General features: G+C 34.0%; 2 protein-coding genes across 4 annotated transcripts; both read right to left on the bottom strand.

Annotated features, from left to right (window-relative positions):
- Positions 1 to 313: 313 nt before the first annotated feature.
- Positions 314 to 1,618, bottom strand: LOC126716445 (probable calcium-binding protein CML45). The gene has a single exon (XM_050417278.1). The coding sequence runs from the start codon at positions 1,241 to 1,243 to the stop codon at positions 743 to 745; it is 501 nt and encodes a 166-aa protein (XP_050273235.1). The 5' UTR covers positions 1,244 to 1,618; the 3' UTR covers positions 314 to 742.
- Positions 1,619 to 16,352: 14,734 nt separating this feature from the next.
- On the bottom strand, positions 16,353 to 21,333 carry LOC126718851 (cyclic dof factor 3-like). 3 transcript variants are annotated; one of them, XR_007653117.1, is made up of 4 exons: positions 20,871 to 21,333; positions 17,972 to 19,517; positions 17,537 to 17,580; positions 16,353 to 16,618 (listed from the first exon to the last, which is right to left on the bottom strand). XR_007653117.1 is itself a non-coding variant. In XM_050421205.1 (2 exons), exons 1-2 carry the CDS (start codon positions 21,054 to 21,056, stop codon positions 18,234 to 18,236), a joined length of 1,470 nt encoding a protein of 489 aa, XP_050277162.1. In that variant the 5' UTR covers positions 21,057 to 21,333; the 3' UTR covers positions 17,642 to 18,233. The 3 variants fall into 3 exon arrangements, 1 of the variants encoding a protein (XP_050277162.1); XR_007653116.1 differs by having other exon boundaries at positions 16,353 to 17,580; XM_050421205.1 differs by lacking the exons at positions 16,353 to 16,618; positions 17,537 to 17,580 and having other exon boundaries at positions 17,642 to 19,517.
- Between the last annotated feature and the right edge of the window lie 5,023 nt (positions 21,334 to 26,356).

Raw genomic sequence — 26,356 nt, 5'->3', positions numbered from 1 at the left:
ATATATATATATTTTTAGCATAGTGCTACATTGTACTGTAGCACTATTGCAAAATTTTTTGCAATAGTGAGGTATAGCATTTTTTGATGCAAATGTTTTTTAGCTATGAAATGCCAAAAAGACCTTAGATATGGCATTAGCATTCTTCAATGCTAATGCTCCACAAACTATTTTATACGTAAAGTTTTACATACACTCTAAAACAAACATACAATATTAAAAACTTACATAAGAAGATAAGAATATAGTTGAAATCTTAGACTAAAGACCAAGTGAATGGCAATTGGCACAGTACCACACACTAAAATATGTCTATTCTAAAATAGTAGTGTTATACAAACTATTTTATACGTATAGTTTTACATACACTCTAAAACAAACATACAATATTGAAAACTTACATAAGAAGATAAGAATATAGTTGAAATCTTAGACTAAAGACCAAGAGAATGGCAATTAATTGGCACACTACCACACACTAAAATATGTCTATTCTAAAATAGTACTGTTACACAAACTGTTTTATACGTACAGTTTTACATATACTCTAAAAAGTAATTGAAATTATACTTGAAATCACAATTTTGAAGTAGTTTAACACATTCTAAAAAGTGTTATTGCAAGGCTGCAATAAAAAAAGAAAAAGAAAAAAAAGAGAAATAATAACCATGACACGATTTATTTGAAAAAAGAGTAATAATAAGCAGCAGTACATGCAGATGACAAAAGAGCTAACTAGCATTTAGCAAAAACAATTCTCCATAAACTTCACAAACTCGTTAAAATCAATCAATCCATCTCCATTCTCATCTACTGCTCTTATCATCTTTGTGCACTCCTCTACTTCTGACCCTTCTTTAAGGCCCAAACTGCATAAAACTCTTAACAACTCTGTTGCACCAATGAATCCATCTTTGTTTTCATCAAACACTTCAAAGGCTTCCTTCACTTCCTCCAAGCTAGGCTGCTCCTCATCAAACAGTTGTGAGAGTTCATGTGCACCAATTCTCTCTTGATCAATAATATCACTATCTGGGTTATAAGCTACTCCTAGTTCATCCATCACCTTCTTCAAGTCCGATTCGCTTAGTTTTTCATCCTCTAATAACTTCTCACTCATTGCCAACTTGGTCCGAAACTTCCATCTAGTGAAGATATTCGCAACCAACTTTGAGAAGAAACTGTGTATTTCAACGACCCAATCGAGAATTCTAATGAATAAGCTAGTGTTTGTTACTACCATCTTTTCTATGTATACACAAAGATAAGAACTTTGATAATGTTGTATGGCTTTGTATTCGATGGATTTTTCATATGATATGAGGTATGCTGGTGATGCAAGGATATATGTAACTGAGTTTTAAGGATTAAAAAGTAGTGCTCAGCTGCTAGCTTCTAGAGAAAGGGTCAACAAAAGCGGAACCGCTTATTAATTTATGGAGGAAACGCGTCAACGACGTAGTATTGCTTCTTGAGGGGGCAAAGTGACTCTGTCATATATGGCTCCAAATTTCTTGGAAATAAGAAAGATGTTGCAGAAGAATTTTCAATAACAAAGCTCTAGCTAGCTGGTTCTACTGAAGAATTCACTAAGGTTTGGAGATAGCATCTTGCATGTATAAAGTTGTATTCATATCTCTAGGGAAAACATAATCTTATATATGGGATAGAGTTATACAACCCTCTTCATGGAGCCTACCAAATGTGAGAAGAGCTTTGTATGACTCTGTCTCACCAGATACTTTCTTGGAACCTACCGTCTAGGGTGTGTGAACTCTATTAATTTGACTTCTTATAATCACTTTAAAAGCAAGCCTGTATGGTGTGACGTCAAAGGACATAAAAAATTCGAGTGTGTCTTCTTCATCACCAATTAGTTTTGAGGTGGAATGACACAACTCACGGTTCGACGAGTGGTATCAGAGTTAAGGTCATGGGTTCGAATCACGGGAGTCTAACATAAGATAATTCTCTCATCTCATCTTTATATATCTTGGTTCTAAATTCATACGAAAATGCATTCTCAAATGTGTAAAATTATTAATTTTTCAAAGTAACTCGATTTGAAAGAACAATAAACAAACAAAATTTTTTTTTAAGGAAGAACAAACAATTTTCTTATAAATTGATTTTTAATTTATAATAATTTGAGAAAATAAAACTATTCAAAGCATCATGCTTTTTCCTTTTGTCCTATATTAATTATTTAAAAAAAAAAACTTTCTGCTCTGTAAATACAAGGAAACATCCCAAATTTGCTTTTTCAATCTTCTAGAAGATTAAACAATACTTTTCTTCATACAATCTTAAAAGATTTAGCAGAATGAGTCCGAAGAGGAAATCGTTAGGTGTATAAGGGAGTAGAAGTCCGAACTCCCATGTGTAAGGAAAATACAAAACGTGAAAGATTAATATAAACCTACATAACATTCGGTTCTGGATATGAAAGTGTCTCAATATTTAGGTACAAAGAATGAGAAGGTTTATACTTTATAGTACTTTTTTATGTGCTGAATTTTCCTGCAACTTACTATCTGCCGATTCAAATGACCACACATGACTTTTACATTCAATCAAATTATTTATTTGATAATTATGAATTTGTTTAAATATATTAATGTTTCATCCAAATATATTTATGATCAGTTAAAATGCTAAGTAATGATTCAAGGGAGATTAATACATTTCATTTGTTAAAAATAGTATATACTTTTTATTGTCTCTAATAAGCATGAGAAGAACTATTCTATATAGTGATATAATAGTTAAATCCACTTGACCAGCAAATCACACTCACCACGCCAAAGAGAAAGTGACTATATTAGTTGATTTTATTTTATATTTGGTTGACTGACAAGCAAAATATATGTATATCAGTATATGATCATCTTGTGCTAACGTATGCTATGAATGGTCATTCTTACAGTGCTCTTACCTTTGATGGCAACAATTTTGTAATATTTATGTAAATCAGTTTTGGAAAATATTGTATATATATTATAAAAAAAAAGTAAACTAAATTAAAGTAAATAAATATATATTTTGAGACATTAAAAATTAATTTAGTAACTTCGCTACAAATTTGTAGCATTCTCAAAGTAGAAACTCATACTCTTGTATAAGGTTTCTGCTTATATATATATAAATATATATATTCGTTTACAAATTAAAAAAAAAAAAAAAAAGTTTATTTGACTTGCTAGCTAAAAATTAATCCCAAAATTTTAAGATTTTGTGCTTAATTCTGTTTTTAATATATTTCCTTTTCTTCACTCAAAAAAAAAAAAAAATATATATATATATATATATATATATTTCCTTTTCAACTAAGAAAAGACCTACCTTTTAAAGAAACAAGTTAGATAATGAACAGGTATTCGAAAAGGTCTGAGTACCATTTTTCAGTCATTTCTCAACAAGAAAAAAAAAAAAGATAAGGACCTTGCCGGCCAAGATGAGCCTATCACATAAAGACATAAAAGGATACGTTGGTTTGCAGGACTCCAAATTTCGTGGAAGTTCCGGAATAAAGAATATAGTTACTTTGCCAAAGTCGGTCGCCGCGTTTACTTTGCGCTTGCATTTTGGAAATTTACAAAAAGTAAACTTAAAGGACCTGGCTAGCTACAGCTAGCAGAACTGTACAAAGAACATGAAGTCGAGAAAAATTTAAAAAATTGCTTCTTTATGCAGAGGATTACTTATCAATCTTCTCATTCTATGAAGTGACTACCAAGTTTTAGGAAATTTCCATGTAAACCCCACTTATTGACTCAATAGTCCTAGAATTGGTGGAAACTTGACTACATGTTTCTTAAGGCCCAATTTTCAAATCAGGCCTTAAACTTAATTGATATTGGACCTTAACTAATTAACCTCTAAATCTCAATCCTAATCCACTCTTATTTACATTTTTTGAATTTTTCACACACCTAATTCAGCTCATACTATCCAATTCAAAGAATAGTAATAAAGAGCGAGCCCATATAATAAGAAATTGCTCATAATTAAAATTTTATATTTTCATTCAAGTAATGCTAGGACACAATTTAAAATCGTTTTCAGAACTTGCAAATATGAAATTGTGTGTGTAGGCTGTAGTGGCACAACTTTCATACAGGCTAACTACTGACATCACTTTTATTATGCACCAATATATATATATATATATATGAAACTTTTTTGTATCGCTTAAATTACTCTAAACATAGTGACTCAAGATAGCCTCAGTCTTAAAAGAATGAATTTTAAAGCCCTATTTCACTTTCACACTGGATTACAATATCATGTTTGATATTCTCGGTTTCAAGAGGGTTCTCAATTTTTCCATGAATGGGTACTAAATACTAATTACTAAAAGCTGGGCTTGGAATTTGAATGAACTTTGGAAACCTGTTCATGAGATCAATTTGTGAGCCCCTAATAGCTTGATAAAACTTCTGATCTGCCCAAATTTGCCCTTCTAATTTAGTACTAATATGGACACAATATTTTTCATTAACTCTTTTCATAATTGTTAATGTGGTAGTTGTGATTAGCAACATCACTTAAATCATGATATACTTTGCCTCCATGTGCTTATAACTAGGCCAAGATAATATAAGTGGTAATCAAATTTGTTTTTCATTTTTGTGTCAATATGTTATTAAGTGAAAGGCATGCCCCATTATGGAAAAGAAAAGTCCAGTGACACAAAAAAAGCAATTAAAATAGTTTTTTTATATAATTATTGGGGTGGCATATGGTAATAGATGATTAATTAATCCATTCAATGATGTTCCATATAAAAGTGATGTTGTATATATTATAATTTGCCACCAAAATAAATTATGAACATTTTTGTATTGCTAACACTAACTTTTTTTTTTTTTTTTTTGCTGAATAAAAAAGGGTGTTTCCAATGTGGACTTATCGACCCTATGCCATGTGACGGCAATGAATAAGAACTCACTCAAACCACTTATCAAGTGAAGCAATACAATTAAAAACTCCTATTATCAAGCCACATCTTACGGTAGTGTATCACTAACACTAATGTTACTAGGGAAAAGCCGTACATACTTGCGCAAATCAACTAACAAATAAATAATCTAATCTCTGGCTTACTTTTTAACTTTTTTTTTTCTAAAGTTCAATAGCTTTCCATCCCAACTATGTTTAAGTATGTATGCTTTACCTAACATTTGATTATTGGTGATTTCTTTTGCTATTAAAATATTCTCTTTTTGACCTTATGGCAAGTCATGGTATTGGGAATCTACTGTGTTCATTCTAATAATTCTTTGCATCCCCATCATCAGTTGAGTCTTTTCCCACTAGAAGGGATAAGGAAACCAAGATAAAATACCCAGTTATTATGTCCCCGTGTACACTTTTTTCCTGCCTGCTTTTTGGGTGGGAAGTAGTTAAATCTTTCGCACATTCCCACATCATCTTCTTTCTTTCTTTCTTTCTTTTTTCATGGAAAAGAACGTTTCAATTCTGATTTACTTTCGAAGCACTTCACTTCCAACATAATTTTACAGAATAGTAGGGCTTAGTGGTAATCATTTCAAATGGATTTGTCAAAACCTAGTTAGCTATTTAACAGTTTTTCATCTTGGCAGATTCAATACTTTCGAGGCACTTGACTTCCATGTGTTTATTGGGATGGTGAGAGTGAAAGTTCCAATCCTCTCAAGTTGTTAAGTACTATTTGGAAAAACAAAAAACAAAAAACTCAAACATGAAAGTTGTGTTAGGTTACGTGGAGCTTGGTTTTGTGTTCAATCTAGTTTGTGACCTAATCCAACTTGAAAATGTTACGGTTTTAATTAAGAGATTTTGTGAGGCTTGGTCCATAGAGTGGAGGCTTCGGCACTTTTGGCTTATTTTGGATTTGTTGTTTGGGAGATATATATACACACACATTTTTGTTTTAGAATTAGGGTTTGATGTATTAATGTGCTGTACAACCTTGTATTTTTTTTCTTTAATATAGTGAAAATTGTTGTATTTCCTAGACGTATGTAGACACATTGCCGAATCACAAAAATATTTGTAAGGTGTGATTGCCAATTTTTCTCTATTTTCACATCTCACATGTTCTAAGAATTAGGTTAATTTCCTAACAAATTGAAATACTCATACTAGTATGTGAAATTGGATATCATAAATAGGAGGTAACAGGCATCACCATTCCATTCAAACAAAATATGATGTTGACTGTGTAGTATGTCAAGACAATTCCTTCTAGACGATAGACTTGATGTTCATAATTTGTGTGTATATAAAATCATAAAGAAATAAAATATTTTATGAGATGGTCTAGTGAAGCCTTTTTCTCACAACACATTTCACCTACCCTCTATTTTCAATAATATAGTCATATTCATCATTCATTGGAGCCTGCATTACATCTATAACCGCATTAAGGGGAAAAAAAGTAAAAAAAAAATTTCTTTTATTTGTGATGTAATAAAGTATAATTTTTTTTTATTATAAAAATATATATTTTAAGATTGTGGTTTGTCTTTTGATCATTATTCTTTAAAATTAATCATGGTTTAAAAGAGAAATGAGAGTGAAAACTTATAGTTGAGAATTTCATAATTTCACTTGCAATAGAGAGAAATATATATTAAAGAAGTTGATATTGGATAATAGAAAAAAGGTAGATATAAGGAGAAAAAAAAATGAACAAATTTAAATATATGCCCTAAGAATCAACATTTAGGGGTTTGTTTGGAATCTACAACAATAAAAAAAAAAAATTGTCTGTTTGGGAACAACTTATCTAACTTTTTGCTAAAAAAATTGTGCTAAAAATGTACTGTAAGGCAACGATTTTGAGCTAAAAGCCCAAAGGTGAAAAACACTAAGGCCCAAAGAGCTCAAAATAATGAATTTGTAAAGAGTGGGCTAGAAACTGAACTCCAATGAGTTGGACAACAATTACAGTAGATTAAATGTTGCTTGAAAGTATAAATAAACAGTTTTGTGCAAAGAAAATCATCATCGGCAAAGTCCAAGGAAGGTTGATTTTATATATTTCTCTTGGACCTTGTTGAGGTCTAAAAAATCATAATACCAAGGCCCAAAAATAGCACAATGGGCCAACCCCATAGAAAGTAATATTAAAAGGGTTGAGCTCACCACAAGGGAAAAGGATGGTAAGCCCAAAAGATTTGAAGCCCAAAACCCATGAAGGGACATGTCTTAGGGCCCATGAAACGAAGGGAGGAAAGAAAAAAGCCCAGCCTATCCAGAATCAGAAATGAAGGGAGTCTAGTGAAAGAACTGGGTCGGGATACCTAGAGGCCACCAAAAACTCGGGATCCTCGGGTCGTGCAGCACAGCTAAAGTGGGATTGAGACAGCTTAAAAGGGGTGCCACAAAACACAAGAAACGAAGAACAGATATGTCCTTCTCAAGCACCCAGTAGCGCAGCTAAGAACCAGAAGGTTTGGAGAGTAACAATTTATGAACAAAAGGCTAGTACCTCGGGGAACCCAGAAAAAAGAACCATAAGGGGAAGTAGCTTGAAAAACCTTCACCCTGGCAGAGATGGATTCGACTCACTTAGGAAAAATGATAAAAAGGAAAGACAACCAAAAGCTGAGTCTAAAAAGGTAAGGTTTAGAATCCTTGAAAAAGGAGAGATTGAAGTTTAGCCCTCCAAGGACACCCCAGAATGGAAAGTCAGCAAGCGGCTCTTGGGGAAACGGCACCAAAAGAAGAAAATTATGAGAAATAAGGAAAGAACCAGTTGTTAAAGTGGCTGACACAGTAGGGGCTCTGATACTCAGAGGAGCCAAGGAGGAGAATCAGTGGTACCCTGGAACCCTAGAATGACACTATAAAAAGGGGAAGCAGTCAACATTGAAGGGGCATTCAGCAATAGTAAATCACAACAGAATCATTGAGAAAATTAACTCCGTCAAAAACTCAAAGAAAGTAGGGAAATATCGCCCGGTATCCCAAAAACAGCTACTATACAACATACTTGGATTCAAAGAGATTTAAACTTTACAAGTTTTAGAGGCTTAGATAGCCATCTAAGTCTGTAATTTTTGAGCTTATTTGGACCTTGTAACACGTCTTAGTGAGCATATTGTAATCCACAATTAAGAAAAATAATGAAATATTTCATACTGATTTGAGGATCCTTAACAGTTATTTCGTGTGTTTCTTTATTACATTGTTTTCCTTTGCTGTTTTTCTTGTTGTTCAATACATATATTCTTGCTCGCTAGTATGTACGTATTGTAGAATTCTTGTTTTGTGCACCACTTGATTTGTAAACAGCCCATTTTAGCTGCGGTGAACAAAAGAGTCCCTTTTTGGACAGTGTCTAGGCCCAAGCTGAAGCAAGGACCTCGGGCCCTCTTGTTGTAGTTTGAAGGGACTGAGCTTGGTTCACCGCAGCTAAAATGGGATGTTTACAAATCAAGTGGTGCACAGAACAAGAATCCTACAATACGTACATACTAGCGAGCAGGAATATATGTATTGAACAGCAAGAAAAACAGTAAAGGAAAACAATGTAATAAAGAAACACACGAAATAACTGTTAAGGATCCTCAAATCAGTATGAAATATTTCATTATTTTTCTTAATTGTGGATTACAATGTGCTCACTAAGATGTGTTACAAGGTCCAAATAAACTCAAAAATTACAGACTTAGATAGCTATCTAAGGCTCTGTGAGGGTCCTTTTTTGGATAGTACCTAGGCCCAAGTAGAAACAAGGATCCTGGACCCTTTATTTGTTGTTTGGTGGACTGAGCTTAGTTCACTGCAGCTAAATGGGGGCAAATTACGAACCAAGTTGTGTGTAAGTCACATAAAACTCCTCAAGGCAAAAATGCGATTCCTCCTAAGTGATAAAATACAATTATAAGTGTTTTAGCATCATAAAATAACCTTTTACTCTTACGAAACAAGTAAAATAATTATTCATAATATTCACAATGAGAAAGAGATTGAAATAGAATATTTAAGGCTTATCTTTTATTGTGTAAAACATTTAAAAGAGTTCTTTCACTCAGTACCCCGAATGTACTGTCGTGGTTCCCAGAAGTACTAGGCTTGTAAGAACCCAAAATGCTGATTCTCTGAACTATACGATCTTTCTCCATGCTTATTATGCAATAGAGTTTTGTCATTTCCCTTTACCTCTATAGGTCTTGCATAAGAACACACTATACAATACACATATCTTCAAATAATCGTTAGTTTCTTAGATTAGGATATACATTTTAATATATATACATATATGTAAATGAATTTCATAAGAATGATTCAGACACGAGGATCCTGGTCTCAATTCTCACAAACTTAGTGCTTTTGCACAAGACTTATGGGATTTGGAACTCAAGTTTGTGAGAGTGCCTTTTTTCGTGACACTCAGGCCCAAGGATCCTAGGCCGAATAGTTGTGGTTTGATGGACCAAGCTTTGATTCACCCCAGCTAACAGGCTATTTAAGAATCAAGTAGTGCACAGGATATGTTTCCTACAATACATATAAACTGACAAATAAGGATATTTGTATTGAACGGCAAATCAAAACAACAAAGTAAATGCAGAGAACAAAATAACAAAATTACAAAATAACGTTATAAGGATCCTTAAATCAGTGGAAAGTATTTCATTGAATTTTTCTTTATTATGCTCACTAAGACGTGATACAAGGTTTAAGCAAGCTCAAAAATTATAGTCTTGAATGGTTATTCCAACCTTCAAGACTTACAAAGTTTGATTCTTTTTGAATCCGAGTATGTGCAATAGTGGCTTTTCTAGGATACCGGGAAGTAGTGTTACTAATTTTTCCTGAGTTTTCTCTTCTTTACAGAATTTTATCAATAGTTCTTTCACTCTTTTTTTCCTTCTTCGCAACCTTTCCCCCCTTTTTATAGTGATATTCTGGAGTCCCAGGGGAATCATTGGTTCTCCTGTTTTGTCCTCTGGTTAACAGGGCATGTATCATGCCTATCATTCAGCAGGTTCTATTCCCTGTTTTTCATCCTTTCCTTCCTTTAGTTTCGATTTCTTTGAAAGTCTATGGCTGACTACCTATTTCGGGACATGCTGAGGTCATGCCTTTCTCGATCCCACTTTTGGCAGTTCTTCTTCTTTACCTTTTTTCTCAGACGGGCAGAATCCCATTCTATCGGTTTGAAAGTCGTCCACTGCTATTCCCTTTTTTATACTTCTCCATTCTGGTTCCCCGAGGCGCTTCCCACTTGCGCCATGAGAGGTTGCTGATTCTTTCTTCTTTTCTTGCTGGGTCGTTTGGCGCTTGTGGCTTCTTCTCTGTTTCTCGTGTTTCTTTTTTGTCCTTTTCTTTCAAACTGTCTTAATCTTTCGTTGATTTGTACTTATACGTCTAGGAGGATCCGAGCCTTTTGGTGGTCGCTGAGGATCCCGGCTTAGCTCTCTTCTTCAATCCCCTGACATGGGCTTCTCTTCCTTTTCTTTCTTCTTTTTCTCATAAGCTTCTGGGCCTCCCTTTTTTCCTCTTTATGCTTCAAGCCTCTTGGGCCTGCCATTTCTTCTCTTTCGTGGCCCCCTTGCACTTATTTCTTTGGGCTTGGCTTATTTTTTTGGGCTTGGGCATTGTGATCTTTTTTTAGACCCAACAAAGTCCAAGTGGCTTTGCTTGGGCATTGCCTTCCAAGATAGTTAGGTGAGGAGGATTTTTGTGGGAGAGAGTGATATCTGATGTGTGCATGTTTTGGCATATGTTTCTTTGGAGGCTAAGTGATATTTTGAATGATCTCAAAATAATGGGACAAATTCCTTCACCTTGGCTCTCTTATTTTGTTTCTTTCTTTCTCTTCTTTGCTGGGCTATTAAAGCTCTAAGAATATATCTTTTATACCTCTGAACTATCCCTTTAAATCCCCATTTTTCTTCCCCTCCAAAATCCCCCTTGCTGCTATGCCTTAGTGTTCCTTTTATAGCAAACCTGGTTTGGTACCCCGGGCGAGGACGTTCCAAGTTTGTTGGGTAAAACCATGTCCTCTAGAACCTGAAAAGTTGCATTGGGCAGAGGTTTAGCTGATTTAGGCAATTATAACTCAAAAGGGGGCATTTGGCTTAACTATAAATGAAAGATTCCTACTTAGAAAGTCAAATGAGTGGGTGGGCTGCTCAGTGTATTGTGGCAACTTTAGTTAAAAATGACAATGAGAGGAAATTGTGAGGAGGTGTCATGCACATGGGGAAACTGAGTTTTCCATTGGTTTATGCATTCCAAGCAAATATATGAACCAAGGGAAACCCTCAGGATCCTCCTTTTACCAGAAATCACTCCTCTACCAACCAAACCATTTCTCCCTTACTATCCACTTAGGATCCCACGGGCTTGGACCATGGGTTACAAAGATAATACCTGGTTTTGCAGATTTTTTAATGGCTTTTGTTGGAAATATGAACATACATCTTGCTGTATATCCTCTGGTCTAACTTGGATCCTTCTTCTTGCTGCATATCTTTTGGCCCGTCGGGATCCTTCCTCTGGCCTGACCGAGATCCTCTTCTTTTTTCTTTATTATTATTATTATTCATTTCTTTTTCCTTCTTTTTGGGATTTTAGGCCTTCATGGTCCTTCTTAACTTCTTGAATTAGGCATTTTTTTGTTAAGGCCCATGGTCTTTCCTTACTTTTCATGGAATGGGCTTTCTTGTGAAATTTTGATCCTCAACAGCCTCTAAGACTTGCAAAGTTTGAATCCAAGTATGTTTTATAGTGGCTATGTTTGGGATATTGGGCGATATTTCCCTACTTTCTTTGAGTTTTTTATAGAGTTTTCTCAATGATTCTGTTGTAATTTACTATTGCTAAATGCCCCTTCAATGTTGGCTACTTCCCCTTTTTATAGTGTCATTCTAGAGCTCCGGGGTACCACTGATTTTCCTCCTTGGCTCCCTTGGGTACTAGAGCCCTTACTGTGCCAGCCACTTTGACAACTGGTTCTTTCCTTATTTCTCATAGTTTTCTCTTTTGGTGCTGTTTCCCTAAAAGCCTCTTGTTGACTTTCTATTCTGGGGTGTCCTTGGAGGCCGGGCTAAACTTCAATCTTTCCTCTTTCAGGGCTTCTAAACCTTACCTTTTTAGACTCAGCTTTTGGCTGTCCTTCCTTTTTGTCATTTTTCCCAAGTGAGCCGAATCCATCTTTGCCAGGGTGAAGGTTTTCCTAGCTACTTCCCTTATGGTTCTTTTTCCTGGGTTTCCTGAGGTACCAGCCTTTTGTTCATGAATTGTTACTCTCCAAACCTTCTGGTTCTTTGCTGCGCTACTGGGTGCTTGAGAAGGACATATCTGTTCTTCGTTTCTTGTGTTTCGTGGCACCCCTTTTAATCTGTCTCAATCCCACTTTAGCTGTGCTGCATGTCCCGAGGATCCCGAGCCTCTAGTAGCCTCTGGGTATCCTGCCCTAGTTCTTTCACTGGACTCCCTTCGTTTTTGATTTTGGATAGGCTGGGCTTTTTTCTTTCCTCCCTTCGTTTCATGGGCCCTAAGACCTGTCCCTTCATGGGTTTTGGGTTTTAAATCTTTTGGGCTTACCATTCTTTTCCCTTGTGGTGAGCTCAACTCTTTTAATATTACTTTCTATAGGGTTGGCCTATTATGCTACTTTTGGGAGTTGGTGTTATGATTTTTTAGACCTTAACAAACCTAAATAACATTATAGTTCTTAAGTGTACAGTCCTCTTTTTTCTCCATATTATCTCCCCCTCCCCCATGTAATGGAGCCTTTCTTCTTTATATTCTCCTTCTTCACTATATCTCAGCCCTCCACGTGTAGATCGGATTGCTGGCTTTGATGCTTGTTGCATCAACATCTTCTTGAAATCTTTGTGGGCAGTTGTAAGGCTGAATATTACTATTCAGGCATCACCTCCACATTAATGCAGTCAAGGAGTTAGCTGCAGAGTATTCAATGCGGTGGTATTAGCTTTCTTCTTGGATATTTCTCATTTTTCCCTTGTCTTATCCCCTTTTAATGCTTATCCTTACTAGTATGATCGTCTGGTGCCTTGATTTTGACGAAAGGTCGAACCTTTGACCTCTACTCTGCTTAGCCGAGGAGGTATTTCTCCTCGGACTACACTCCTAATCCCTCACGACTAGACTTCTTCCATGGACTACTAACTTATATGCCCCCGTTAGTGTCTACCTGTCCTCAGACGATTTAATGTCCTCGGACATGGCCCACGGCTCAATATTTATTTCTGGGCCCTTTATCTCTACATGTACTTATACTTTGAAAATGTATGAAAAAGGAGAAAAAAAAATGAGGTTTTAAAAAGATGTACATAAAAGTTAAAAGATAAAAGCTGAGCTTATAAGCTCATGCTAAACGGACACGATATAACAACCGAATTAAAGATCATATCCCCATAGAACCCTTAAATGAAGATAATCTATAAAAATAAAAAAAATAAAAAATTATTGAAGATCAATAATGTTGAAATTGATCCCTATCTAAAAAGATATGAAGTATAATCCATATCTAGAGTTAAAAGCAAAGAAATGAAAATATGAAATAATGAGAAATACTATGTCCATAACAATCTTACAACAAATCCTAGATGAAAAGTTATTATCGGCAGTTATTGGTGAGCAAAAATATAATTTCAACGATGAGCCCATATTAGAATAAATAACAACTTGTCAACTAGAATTTTTTGTAAAATTATTATAAAAATGTTGTAAATGTAGCATTTTTCGTAAAATAATCCAATCACATAATATCTCAAATCCAATAAGTTATGGTGTCCACACGCCAAAGAGAGAGAGAGAGGTCCTATATTTTGTTTAATGCTGAACTTGCAATTTAAAGTTAGAGAATTTAGCTTATTTCCAGTGCTTCTGTAGTCTTGTGCACGAGACCCAATCTTTGCCCTAAACTTAGGTATTTAAGTTGGCAATTTTTTGCATCTTATTCGATATGTATTTTTCCTTTTTGATGATATCTTATCCAATATAATAAACTTACATATTACTTACCTTCTCAAAAAAAAAAAAATCATACATATTATTACTACTCATAAGTAACTTGTGCAATGTGAGTTAAACTTGAAATGATAGTTTAATGGTAATGATATCCTATACTTTTATTATCATTCTGTTCCAATATAAAATTATTTATTCTACTTTCTTTTAAAAAGAATGATGTGATAATAATCTAATGGAATATGTAAAAATAGATGATTTTTATTTTCTTAATAGAAAACCCTTAAGAGAATTAAAATAAGCTCAATTAAATATATATATATATATATATTAGAATAATAATGAGCTTTCAAAAACTTATGAGCTAACATTTGAAAAAGTAAAAAAAAAAAAAAAAAAAAAAAAAAAATCAAAGGTTTTGGTTTTATACATAGTAGTATAGATTAATGGGTATATTGTTTTTGGTATAGTAAACATTAAGATATCACTTTGTCCCATTCAGAAATGTTCATTGGTGTAGGTTCATTAATTTTGCCCATTTTTTCACCACATCGATGAGGTCAATGGCCTCAACTTGCAAACCGAGCCACACCACGAAGTGAGCTATGTTGATCACCTTGTAGGGCGGTTTTCCAAGTGTGATGCAGACAATTCCATCGGTTTGCCTTTTGGGTAATGAACAACGTTCTTCTTCTTCTTTCAGTTTTTATTTTTTATTAAATTTTTTTTTCTTCGCGTGTGGTGATGATTCGATAGTTACAATAATAAAAAGTGGGGATGACTTTAGTTCTCCTTGTAAATGAGAAGAGACAATGTCATTGGGTTATAAAACTCTCAACAATTTTAGTTCCACTTAGTACAAGGCAAAAGATCATACCACACAACCTTACAATAATGTTGAAAAACTCAACAACAATTAATATTCTCACATTTCTAAAGAACTTTTCTCATCACATGCAATTAATTTGATTAAAGAAAAAAATGGTTCAAAACTAAAATTTATTCACTTCCAAAAAAGGGATAAAAGAACACAAGGAAAGCCCTAACCTCTTGAATCTTGAGGGACTTGAAATTCGAGAGAGAAATTGAGTGAAATTTCATTTGCAAAATAACAAAAACTCTAGAGAGAGAATTTTTTTTAGCAACCTCCAAAATGAGGTGGAATTTTGTATTGCGATACTTGCTTCTATGTGAGAGGGTGTTTTATATCCCCATAATACAAAATAAAAATTCCTTCAAAATAGTCTGTTTCTTCTCTCCAAAATGACTTTTGCACATATATTAATGCTTCAAAAATATAAAAAACATAAAAATAAATAAAATATTTATGGTCGGTACACTTTGATTTTTCAATTTTGTGTTTCAACCACCGTTACCAATGCCGCCGTTGACCACCTTGGCAGTCGGTTGTGGTCGAATCAGGCCAGTTTTGCTGGCTTCATGAACACCCCTAGTCCCATTTCATTCGTTAAAATGCTTTTTGATATGATGCCAAATAGAGTGGATAAATTGCCAGAAGCTTGCAGTGTCCTATATATATCTTGAAAAGTTGAGTGAGATCAAGGAAAAAATAACTTAAACAACAACTGAATAAAATTTGCGATCACCCAAAACTATGAAGTTGTAAAATTAATTTTACACTTTTGATATGAAGTCAATAGAGTGAAAATTATCAGCGGTTTGCTATCACATAAATCTTGAAAAGTTACATGAGTTCAAACCAAAAAAAAAATCTCAAATAGACAACAGGTTAATTTCATACTTTCCAGGGTGCTATCTGTTGTGTTGGCTTTACAAGAAAATATTCATGTAACACCCTTTAAAGGAAAAAAAAAATTTGATAGTTGAGGGAGGCAGGATTTCAACCTTGGATGTCTCAATAAGAAATACCAAAAATTGTCAGTTGACCTACGAGTTATAAAATTATTAATTTGATATATTTATACTTTTCTTAGACTAAAAAAAGAAAATTTCAAATTTTAAGGACTAAAATAGAACTTGGCCCAAATTTTAGAGACCACTCATATATTCCACCTTATTTTTATCTTGTGGCACCTTCCTCTTTATTTTCTCATACCAATTTATATCTAGGAAATGGGATCAGGATTTAGTGCATGAAATAAGAACAGAGATTAATGCCTCAAGAGAGTTTAGTGAGATTAACTCTATGTTCCCCGTTTCCTCATCTCATCTGCCTTATTTGCAATTTTCTTAATTTTTTTATGAAACATTCTTAGGACAACTAATTCAAGTGTGACAAGAGTGTTGATGTTAACATGCAACAAAGGAGAACCACTATATTCAGAAGAAAGAATTTATGAGGGGTGCATGGAATATTGCTAGTCCTTATTAAACGTCAAGGTCTCAAATTTTGTTGGAAAATAGTGGATAGAAAGAGTTTCAAGCCATTTAGACTGAACAAGCACTTGTCACATATTTAATAACTGATAATAGACTAATATCAGGATATTCTGAAAGTAAAAGAGCAAACACATTTGCCTTTATATAGAAGCAAAAGAACAAAAAGAAAAGGAAAGAAAAGGAAGGGACAGAGAGCTTAATAAAACCATCCATGCCTTCACATGCTTGGGGTCCCATTACAACTAATCTGTGCAGAAATTGTAGCCTCCCAGTGATGATAACAACAATGAAATATCTGAGTGTTGCTTCCTGGCTGATAGATCAGGGACACATCATATACAGCGACTAATTATGAATATATCTATCCAGCAGAATGAAACAAAGGAAGGCACAGTTTACATAGTTATATTATGTATGTTTTCTATCAAAGAAAATGAAGTAAATATGTAAAGGATAAGGAAAAGTAGGCAAAAAGAAAGCAGAGAAAAAGATGACTTTATCCTTGCTTTCCACCTTTTGATATTAACAGTTAGGATTCTTTAGGCTTGAGAGAGAGCATGATGCTTGGCCTTTTTTGAAATATATTCAAAGTTATCAGCATTAATGTGGGCCTAGAGAACTTTTCTATCTTTTTGAATCTGCCCCATCTCCAAATCTATTTTACTGTGTGCCTCTCTAACAGTACGACATACAATAACCATTACCAAATTTTATTGCACCAGCCATACATTTAGTTGCAGCCTTGAACTTCCAAAACAAACTTCTGTAAATAGGCAGGACAAGAACATCAATCAATTTTCTTGATATTGATGATTTTAAAAAAAAATATGTTCTCCTTTGGGGTCTATGTGAATGATGTAACATCTAACATGATAATTAGGAATTCCATGTAGAGTTGACGAAAGGTTGGGTTGCCACAGCAACAGAATGTAGCTTTTTGTGCCTTTGTTTTTTTTAGTAGAGAGGGAAATCCCATCAGTACATAATCAAACCAGGTTACATAGCTTTTTTTTCAGAGGTAATAAGACTTTATATTAAAAATTGAACATCATGCTCACGCTAGTGAACACTCTGAACAAGAAACGGATACAAAAAAAATCAAGAACTAAAGGAACTAGAGGCTAAAAAATCAGATAAAGAAATACAATTCGTACACCCCCAATACAAGCCCAAAGGAACAGAGTACCAAAAAGAGAGATTTTAGATGATCTAATGTTCTCTCCTTACATACCTTTATATCCTTGTATCTGATTTTCTCAGAATTGAGGTTAACGGCTGCAAGTGTAAAGACACAGAAAATTTAATTCAGAAGCTTAAGGTAGAGCAAGAGTAAGTATTTGGTAAGATTTGAACTAAACATTATTTATTAAAAGCTCCTGGAAAAACAACAAATTATTCCAGATTTATCACATAATAAGATTGCAATAAAATCTTCCAGATTAAGACTTATAAGTTTATTCTACACTACTGGATTTTGTTCCATCCAAGAATCTATATTTGTTCCAGCTATATCTCACATTCTTACATATATTTATGTACATGAACACTTAACAAACCATCTAAGTCCAAATCAAAAACACCTATTTATACTGTTACAGATGAGATAAAAAGCAGCTACATATTCATAAAAAATAAAAAGGAAGTTATATGAGCTAGTCAGAGATACCTCTGCTCTCCTACAAGGTAAAAATAGGCGGAAACTTCTCTAGTCTTCCTCTAATTTATATTGCTTTGCTAACTGCTTCCTGCATGATCTTCCTCTAATTTGGATTGCTTTTGCTAACCAATTCTTGCATCGAGGTTGGTTAACATACAATATTTGGGGAAAAAAGGCTGCACAAATTTGTCAGCAAGGAGTTGCAATGATGGAAACCCCATTTGTTGCATTGCCACCACAAGCAGAGTTAACAATGCAAGTTTCTCTGCAATTATGTGCTCTCATGGAAGTTTAGTGACCGGGACAAGGCTGCAGGGTTGGCTTGCAGCACAGCAGATGTCTCGACCACTTTACTTTTGTCATTGCCCTTTGTTTGGAATGCCTTAAAGAGACCTCCACTGTTGATAGACCTAGTCTTCTCATTCTTGATCCCAAGTGTAGTCCATATAGAGCTCTTTGCAGCTTCATTGGGATCATCAATCCTCAAAGTTTTTGGAATCCAAACACATCTTTCTGAACTGTTCTCTTTAACAGACTCTTTCGGTGAGTTCGCGGGATTAATGATGTTCCCATCCCGTGAATGTTTGCCCAAGGTTGGGGAATTAGGGGCCGAGCTTTGGCTACCGTGGCTGAGAGAAGAAGATGGTGGGGAAAGACATTGTATATTCCAAGAGCCTGAAACATTACAACCCCAATATGCTGGTGCAGGGTAGAATGATACTGGGAAGCCTGATGGGCATAAAGCAGGTGGAGGCATTGCAGAGCTCCAGTGAGCTGAGTTCCAAGGCAAAGACCAAGGGGTTCCTGGAAAGCATGGTAACTGGGGAGGAAATCCTTGATAATTCTTAACTGCTGACTCTTGTAAACCAGCATTAAATTCCTTCTCAGTTGAATTTGAAGCTGTGATAGAGGATCCACTTGAGTAATCGTCTCCAGTATCTCCACCAGAAACAAGAGTTCTTTGATCAGGTCTGTGAAATACATTTGGAACACAGTTTTGCGTTTTCTCTGCAAGGTTCAATACAGAAGCCATGGATTCGCAAAGAGGAGAATCTGAGCCAAATGTGAGGACAGTGCTATTATTTCCAAAAGCTGGATTTTGAATTCCATTAGCTCGAGCTGTTTGAAGAGCTTCTGAAACTATAATGTGACGATAATGTGAATTGGAAGAGTTTTTGTTCTTCCGACGACCAGCACCTACGGGTACATTCCTCATAGTTCCACCAGCAGTCCAGTATCTTTGACAGTTCTTACAGAAATGACGGGGCTGGTTGACATTGTAATTGTTGTAATAACAAAACTTGGTGTCCATGCTATTGCACCGGGGACATGGAAGTATTTTGTCAGGCTTCTTCAGGGTCTTTTCTTGTGAGTTACTTGTCTCACTTTGTTCTCCATTCTTTGAGGCTTTTATTGATGAAGTTTCTATGTCAACTGAGGGAGTTTTAGGGTTCTCGCTAGTGCTTGATGATGTAGGATCTTTTGAATCTTCTGAAATCTGATGCGAGGTACCATCTTCCTGTTTATTTGTGATGAGTTCTCTTCCCAAAGGTTCCTAACATTCCAAATTGAAATTCCAATTAGAACAAATAGCAGGCTATATGACAGCTAACAAAGTTCAAGTACAAGAAAGCTAAATATAAGGCTATTAAATGCATCAAGAACACTATGATAAGAACCACCAGAAAACTGAAGCTTCAGCTTCAAGCATACTTTTCTTCATGTATTAGTGAATAGCTTGATGGTGAATACAAGCAAAAAGAGTTTTACAGATATGTTTTAAGTATATATTTATTTAATTAAATGTAAATATTATGAGAATTTTGGTAGATATTCAAATGATCATATTCCAACTGACAGTTTTCGTACTCAGTACTACTTTGATGCTATGATAAATTACCCTTTTTTCAAAAGCTGTTTAGAAATGATGAATAATAGAATGGAAAATAAAAACGTGTAAAGCTGCATAGATATGTTGGTAGTAATTGTCAGCTTGATTCAATCGTGTATGGACTACAATCAATTGAACACACAAGCTGATATAGCAAAGTGGATAAAATTTTCAGTCACCACAGAAAAACCCAGCTCATCTAGGAATTCATGAGAAAGCTATTGAATATCATATCTCCTTTTGTAATGTAAACTAAAGATTTATTCTTCTCTGTCAATCTACAGAACAAGCAGATTGGTTTGAGATAATAACAAAAGATTCCATTACAAAAGCAGTAAAGAATATATTACAGATGGTGAAACATTGATACAAAACCTACAGTTCAACAATATATACTAAGAATATCTAGCAAATGAATAAAATCATCTCAAAAGTCCTTTTTATTGTCCTAAGCAAGGTTACAGAGAGAAAAACACATAAAACTAGTACTCCAAAACAGAGTATCCCAATGAGAAAAGGTTGAAAATCAAACTGCCATGCCTAAGTAAAATCTCGGGTAAATTGGAGCCAAATTCATTTCAAGCCAATGACTCCAAAGTTTAAGCCTTAAGGTCAAACCAAAACAAAAACGAGAGGCAAAAGGATAATAGTAAAAAGCGAATAAATCAAACTGGAAAACCCAACTTGAGCAACAGCGAAGCAAACCCAGAATTTTTTTCTTTAGTTTCCTTTAGAAATAACATTTGAGCCAAGATATCAATACCATAAGCTTAAAGAGGTGACAAAATCAACCATTTGAAAATCCTGGATTTCTTTAAAAATGGGCTGCTCTTAGAATTGCTTAAAAATAACAAAACTTTACACCCATAATACCAAAACCTTTTGTGAAAAAAAGACTGACCCAGTTACAGTTTCGAGTTTCTCAAAAACGGGTAGGTCTTGAAATTGCAAAAAAAAACACAATCCACACATGTCAAAAGAAATTCAAACTCAATACAAGACATGGCACATGCATACCTTATTCCCTTCACGTTCTCTGGCAGAGCTCTCTTCAAGCGAAGAGGAGGAAATGTTTGGAGAATGAAGGTTTTGGTCAGAGCAATCCTCAGCTATAGATGACTCGTTAGTCAAAGTTTGCTTCCTTAGTGGCAACGGAATTGTCTTTCCGAACAGCTTTATCGCCGGGTCTTTTAACTCCAACATTCTGTTCTTATGCTTAGGTTTCAATAACCACAAGATTCTCTCTCTCTCTCTCTCTCTCTCTGTGTGTTTATTTGCTTTTAGAAAACAGTACTGCTTGTCTCTGCTGTTGGAGTTTTTTGTTGCTGTTGTTGATGTTGTTTTGGTGAGAGTGTGAAATGAGATATATGATCAAAGAAATGAGGAAGATAGAAAGAAAGAAAGAAAGAAAGAAGAGGCAGAGTGTGTTGTGAAATGAAAGAAAAGAAGGGGTGTTTAACGAGGTGAGCATGAGTATGCCACATCATCAAATGGGAAAATTTTGTGAGCCACAAGTTCTTGTGGCCTTTGAGATCTTTGTGTGCTGTTGGATTCCCTACATTTCTCCAAAAGATAGTGCTCTGTTGTCTCCCCCTTTTGTTCCATGTCAGCACCTCTATTTCGACTCTACCCATTTTTATATTTTATTTTACATTTAAGACTTAGCTTGCGTCCAATGCTCTAATGTTTTGAAAATGTTTTGAATGTAACAGGAACCTAACATAAGAACCTGACATGTATTCAAAAAGTGTTATTGTCGGTTTTTTTTTGTTCGATTCAATGCATAGGAATACTGGACTTAAGATTCACTTTCACACGTCCTTAAAATTGCTCTTTTACTGTCAAACTCATATTCTCTAAATCTTAGAGGTTATGATCATAATAAAGTTGTTTGACTTTCTAAAAAAACCTGATCTGTTATGAAGAAAAACTTAAACTTAATTAATGCATTTTGACGTTCGTTAATTAGATCTTAGTTTAATTGATGTCAAATAAAAGATAATAATTCGTATTTCATTATCAAAAGGAACACTATTAGGTAAAGAACAATTATTTTATATATCTTAAATAATAATAATATAAAATCAAATAAATAAAGCAAAATGAAAAAAAAAAAAAAAAAAAACCAAAAGACACTCATGTACTCGTCCCCAATTCCATTTTTATCACCCTAATTATTATTATTTTTCAATAATTTGTAATCATCCTGTAGTTTAGTTTCATGGGACTTTGGTTATCCCTTTTGAGTTCTGTTTTAACTTTTTGTCGCATGTATGACTTTTTACCCCATATGTCAAGGTTTGAGAACCTTTATAATAAATTTAAATTTAGTACAAGCTTTGAACAAAATTGTTGAATTGTTTGCTACATTCATAAAAAAAAAAGAACAAAATTGTTGAATAGGTTGACGCAAATTTTCTTCATGATAGAGTCCATTCACTTTAGTATTTGGTAAACAATATGATGTTCTTGAAATTCTCAGAAAGTGTACTCAAATGCTTTTTTTTTTTTAATTCCAATTTGACTTCAAGTAAGCTAACCAGACAATGTTTCCACTTAAATGAATTAATCACAACTAAACGACTTTAAAATAATGCTATATGGAATTTAGTAATACCTGTTTAAATCGAATTATAAGCTTTCACGTCGAGGAGTGTTCAACTTCAAAACTTCAAACTTAGTCAATCATTATTATTAGGAGTGACGGTGAGTAAAGCTTGACGTAATTATCAAGCAATAATAAATATATGGAATTTTTCATTCACTACTATTTCTAAAGCAAAATTTTACAGTATTTATTATAGAAAGAATAGACTTGCAATTCTAAAACCAAAACAAATAAAAAAAGAGAAAAAGAACATCCAGCTTAAGTCTTATTTCACTAGGCTTTTGTAAAGAAAATTGTTTTTATGGTTGTTGTGGGAATTTAGCTGTATTTCATATGTATGTATGCCTGTTTTTTTCCTTGTGCGAACTAATTTTAAAAGAAAAAAAAAATAGAGAAAGTCTTGTAAGTGTAACTTTGTAAGTCCAAATATATTATTAGACTTTGACTATACCTTAGACACTAAAGCCATTATCAAATTCTCTACTTGACAAAGAGAAATAATAACTACAGGAAGTAAGAACTTGTTCACATATACTATAAACCCTACAAAACCGACTAATTTGACCTAGCTCGGTTTAATTGGCTTTGATTGGTTTGTAGCGGGTTTTGAACCATCTAACATGACTTGTATAGATCAATTTTCAAGTCTAAACACCTATCACTCGTCTAACCAAGCTTGCCAAATCCTCAAATCCTCTTCAACCATCATCCACCTTTGCTAGTCCTAGTGACACTTCTCTTCCTCCCTTCAATGTTTGAGAATTCTAGATCTATAATGTATTGATTTTTGCCCTAAACTCTCCTCTCTCTTTTTCTCAATACTGTCATTTACTGTTACCGACCTATCTTTCCTCCATTTCTCTCTCCTACTCTCTCTCCCCGTTGGTGTTAACTCGTCAACTTGACAAAATCGACTACCAACTTGAAGAAAAGTAGTTGAAGGCTCGATCATTTCAAGTTAATCGCAAGCTGCTCACTTCCCAACCCAATATCCATAAGCTGGGTGACAAATTGATCCTTAATTTGACTGAGCCTAACTTATGAACATTACTAGATGATCAAATAAATAAGTTTCTTTTTTTAATTATAAGTAAAAAAAAAAAAAAATTACACATGATTTTCTAGTCATGCAAGCCCCCAAACTTGGTTTGAAAGTATCAAAAAAACGCCTTTTTTTAGGAAAAGTTTAGGCGAAACTTTTTAGGTGATAGTACATCATTTTCTTTCTTATTTTAATTCAATCATGTTGATACATTAGTCAATACAACACAAGTGTTGTTATCTTTTTATAATGATAATTAAACTCAATTATATGATTTATCGACAAACATAATTAATTTAATTATTCTTTAAAAAAAGGTCAAAAGTCTTATAATTCAATTAACATTTTTTAATTAAAATATCTAGAATTCAAGTTTCTTATCTCAACTATCAATAATATATATATATATATATATACACACACACACGTGTGTGTGTAAAGTTTATTATTACGTTTACCTTAAATCTTTCATTAAAAATTGCCATAATTATACAAAAAATAATAATAATGACCAAATATTGTTGACTACAAATCTAGGTGGGTTGGTTAAGTGGTTAGGCACTTGGTCTCAAGATACTTGTCCCCAGTTTGACTAGGTGTGCTTCCCAATTTGAGTCGGAGTACCTACACTTTGAAAAAACTCCTAAGGCTAGTGATTTATCCCACTAAGGCCTACCCATCGCGAACAGTAATTAAACAATAGCTTTGAAATACACTTAAAAAATAAATAAATAAAATAAACCTTGCCGACGGCCTAGGTATATTGTTGTGTACCGAAAAAGCAAGTAGAGCCCACCTAGGTGCCTTATACAGCTATCAAGGAGTTAACACTTTGCGCGCTGCTACCATCAACCAAGGGACCCACAAACCCAAAAAAGTGAGTGAAGTGAAAAGCCTATCTGACAAAGTACAAACATCCCTGCCGTTCATCTTTACCCTAATAATATCTTGACACGTGTCCACCCAAAGTGGCAAAATGGAAGAAGAACAACAACTTTGCTCCAGGGTGGGGGGTGAATTGAAACAAGCATTGAAAGATAGAAAGAAAGAAAGAAAGAATCTTGTTCTAGTGGCTGTCCTTTGCTGGATTTTAGAGGAGCCAATGTTATCCCCACATTTTTTTTTGTGTGGATGCCACGTGTCCATTTCAGGGAGATTTTTTGCCTTGGGACCAATATCTTTTGCTCTTATCCAATAAGCCCTCTTTGATTTTCCTAATCTTGGTGCCTTTTTTTAGTTTAGGTAGAGTAATACCTTGGGCGGTTTCACATAGTTTTATACATACACTATTTCTGAATTGAAACCGTGACATGAAGTTATGATTTTCAAGTTGGAATTGTGATTTCGAATCACGATTTTTAGTTAAAAAATAGGTTGTGTGTAATAAATAGAACATATTTAGTTTATTACTTGAGCAAAAGAAATCTCTCTTTTTGAACTAATTGGCGCTTTGCATCAAATCAATTATCAATGTCATTCGTTTACAATAAGTTTATGGTCACAATATAATTCATAACAAATTTTACAACTATTTGAGGTAACAGCTTGTTAATAATGGATAATAAAGTAATGTAAATGATGAATTAAAATGAGAATCAATAATAACTTGTTAACTCAACAATTATAAGATTATTGTGTTTGTAGCATTATTCCTTTATCTACCACCCCTATTCATTTTTGCTAGTTTTGCTAGAATCATATGCCAACTTTAGGACCCATCATAAAGAAAATGGCTTTTTATGTTTTTTTTTTTTTCATGAAAAATAGATATGGTAACCAAAGTTTCCAAACACAAAAACATGTAAGACTGCATTTGGCATGGCATTTCATTGTTATTTCCCTAGCAAGTTAGCAACCTACCAATTAGGATTCAATGTATAGATACGGTTAGGTTGTTTCCTATATGGTCCTCCTTTCCTAATTCGAGAGAAACACTTAAGCTTTCAAAGAATTAGGCTTCCACATGCTTCCTAAATTGCATCCAAGATAATAGGTGCATGCACAAAGAACAAAACCACAAATACAAAGGCTAACAGATCTGTTGGTTCAATTTAGGTAAAAGTTTGGCCAGTTCATAGTTGTTATTTTGCTCAAATCCAAACTATCACTTCCCCTTTTTGACAAGAGAAAAGCAAAGAAAGGAAAAAAAAATATAAGGGTACATGAATTTATATGTATTGTTATGGTATATTTTCGGTGTTTGACATAATAAATTTGGCGGTTTAATATTTTGGTTACAGTGTATAATACAGAATATGTGTTTTATATGCCAAGAGCCTTGTATGTAATTCAATTAATACATTTTGATATTTATAGTAGAAACATTTTTATATTTTACATAAAGTCTATTCCTATAAAAATGTCTAAAAGAAGTCAATTTTGGAATTCTTAGGTATCTAATAGTGGGGATGGCATGTCTTGTTTTGACCTTAAGCAGGAGGGAAATTCATGACACATTAAATTAGTCTTCAACCCCAAATTAAAAAATAAAAATAAAAATTACTATTTTTCAACTATCAGTCAACTTTTAAAATGGTATTTTCCTAGTGTTCTCAATTGCGTATCATTTTTATTTGGATGCAAGGCTTTAAGAGTTATTGAGAGTCAATATTCTAATGGTGTTGAAAATACATAAAGAGCAAGATGCTCTCTTGGAAACTGGCGGTCAAGTCTTTCAACGTAAAACGTTGTGAAAACGTCATCGTGCGTGTCAAATCTTCTAACAAGTCAATACCAAAAAAAAATTATTATTTTTTTTAAATTATACTTTACCATCCTAAACTATACACTAAATTACACTTTGCATCATAGACTATTCAAATGCACAGTTTGCACCCTAAACTAGGACACTTA

This window comes from Quercus robur, chromosome 3 (assembly GCF_932294415.1).
Source record: "Quercus robur chromosome 3, dhQueRobu3.1, whole genome shotgun sequence".
Lineage (NCBI taxonomy): Eukaryota > Viridiplantae > Streptophyta > Magnoliopsida > Fagales > Fagaceae > Quercus > Quercus robur.
This window is presented reverse-complemented; position numbering and strand designations above follow the sequence as displayed.

Coding starts and splice junctions, on each gene's coding strand:
- LOC126716445 (XM_050417278.1), bottom strand. CDS start 1,243: ATGGTAGTAACAAACACTAGCTTATTCATTAGAATTCTCGATTGGGTC.
- LOC126718851 (XM_050421205.1), bottom strand. CDS start 21,056: ATGTTGGAGTTAAAAGACCCGGCGATAAAGCTGTTCGGAAAGACAATT. Junction 19,518..20,870: donor GAGAACGTGAAGGGAATAAG/GTATGCATGTGC, acceptor TTGGAATGTTAG/GAACCTTTGGGAAGAGAACT.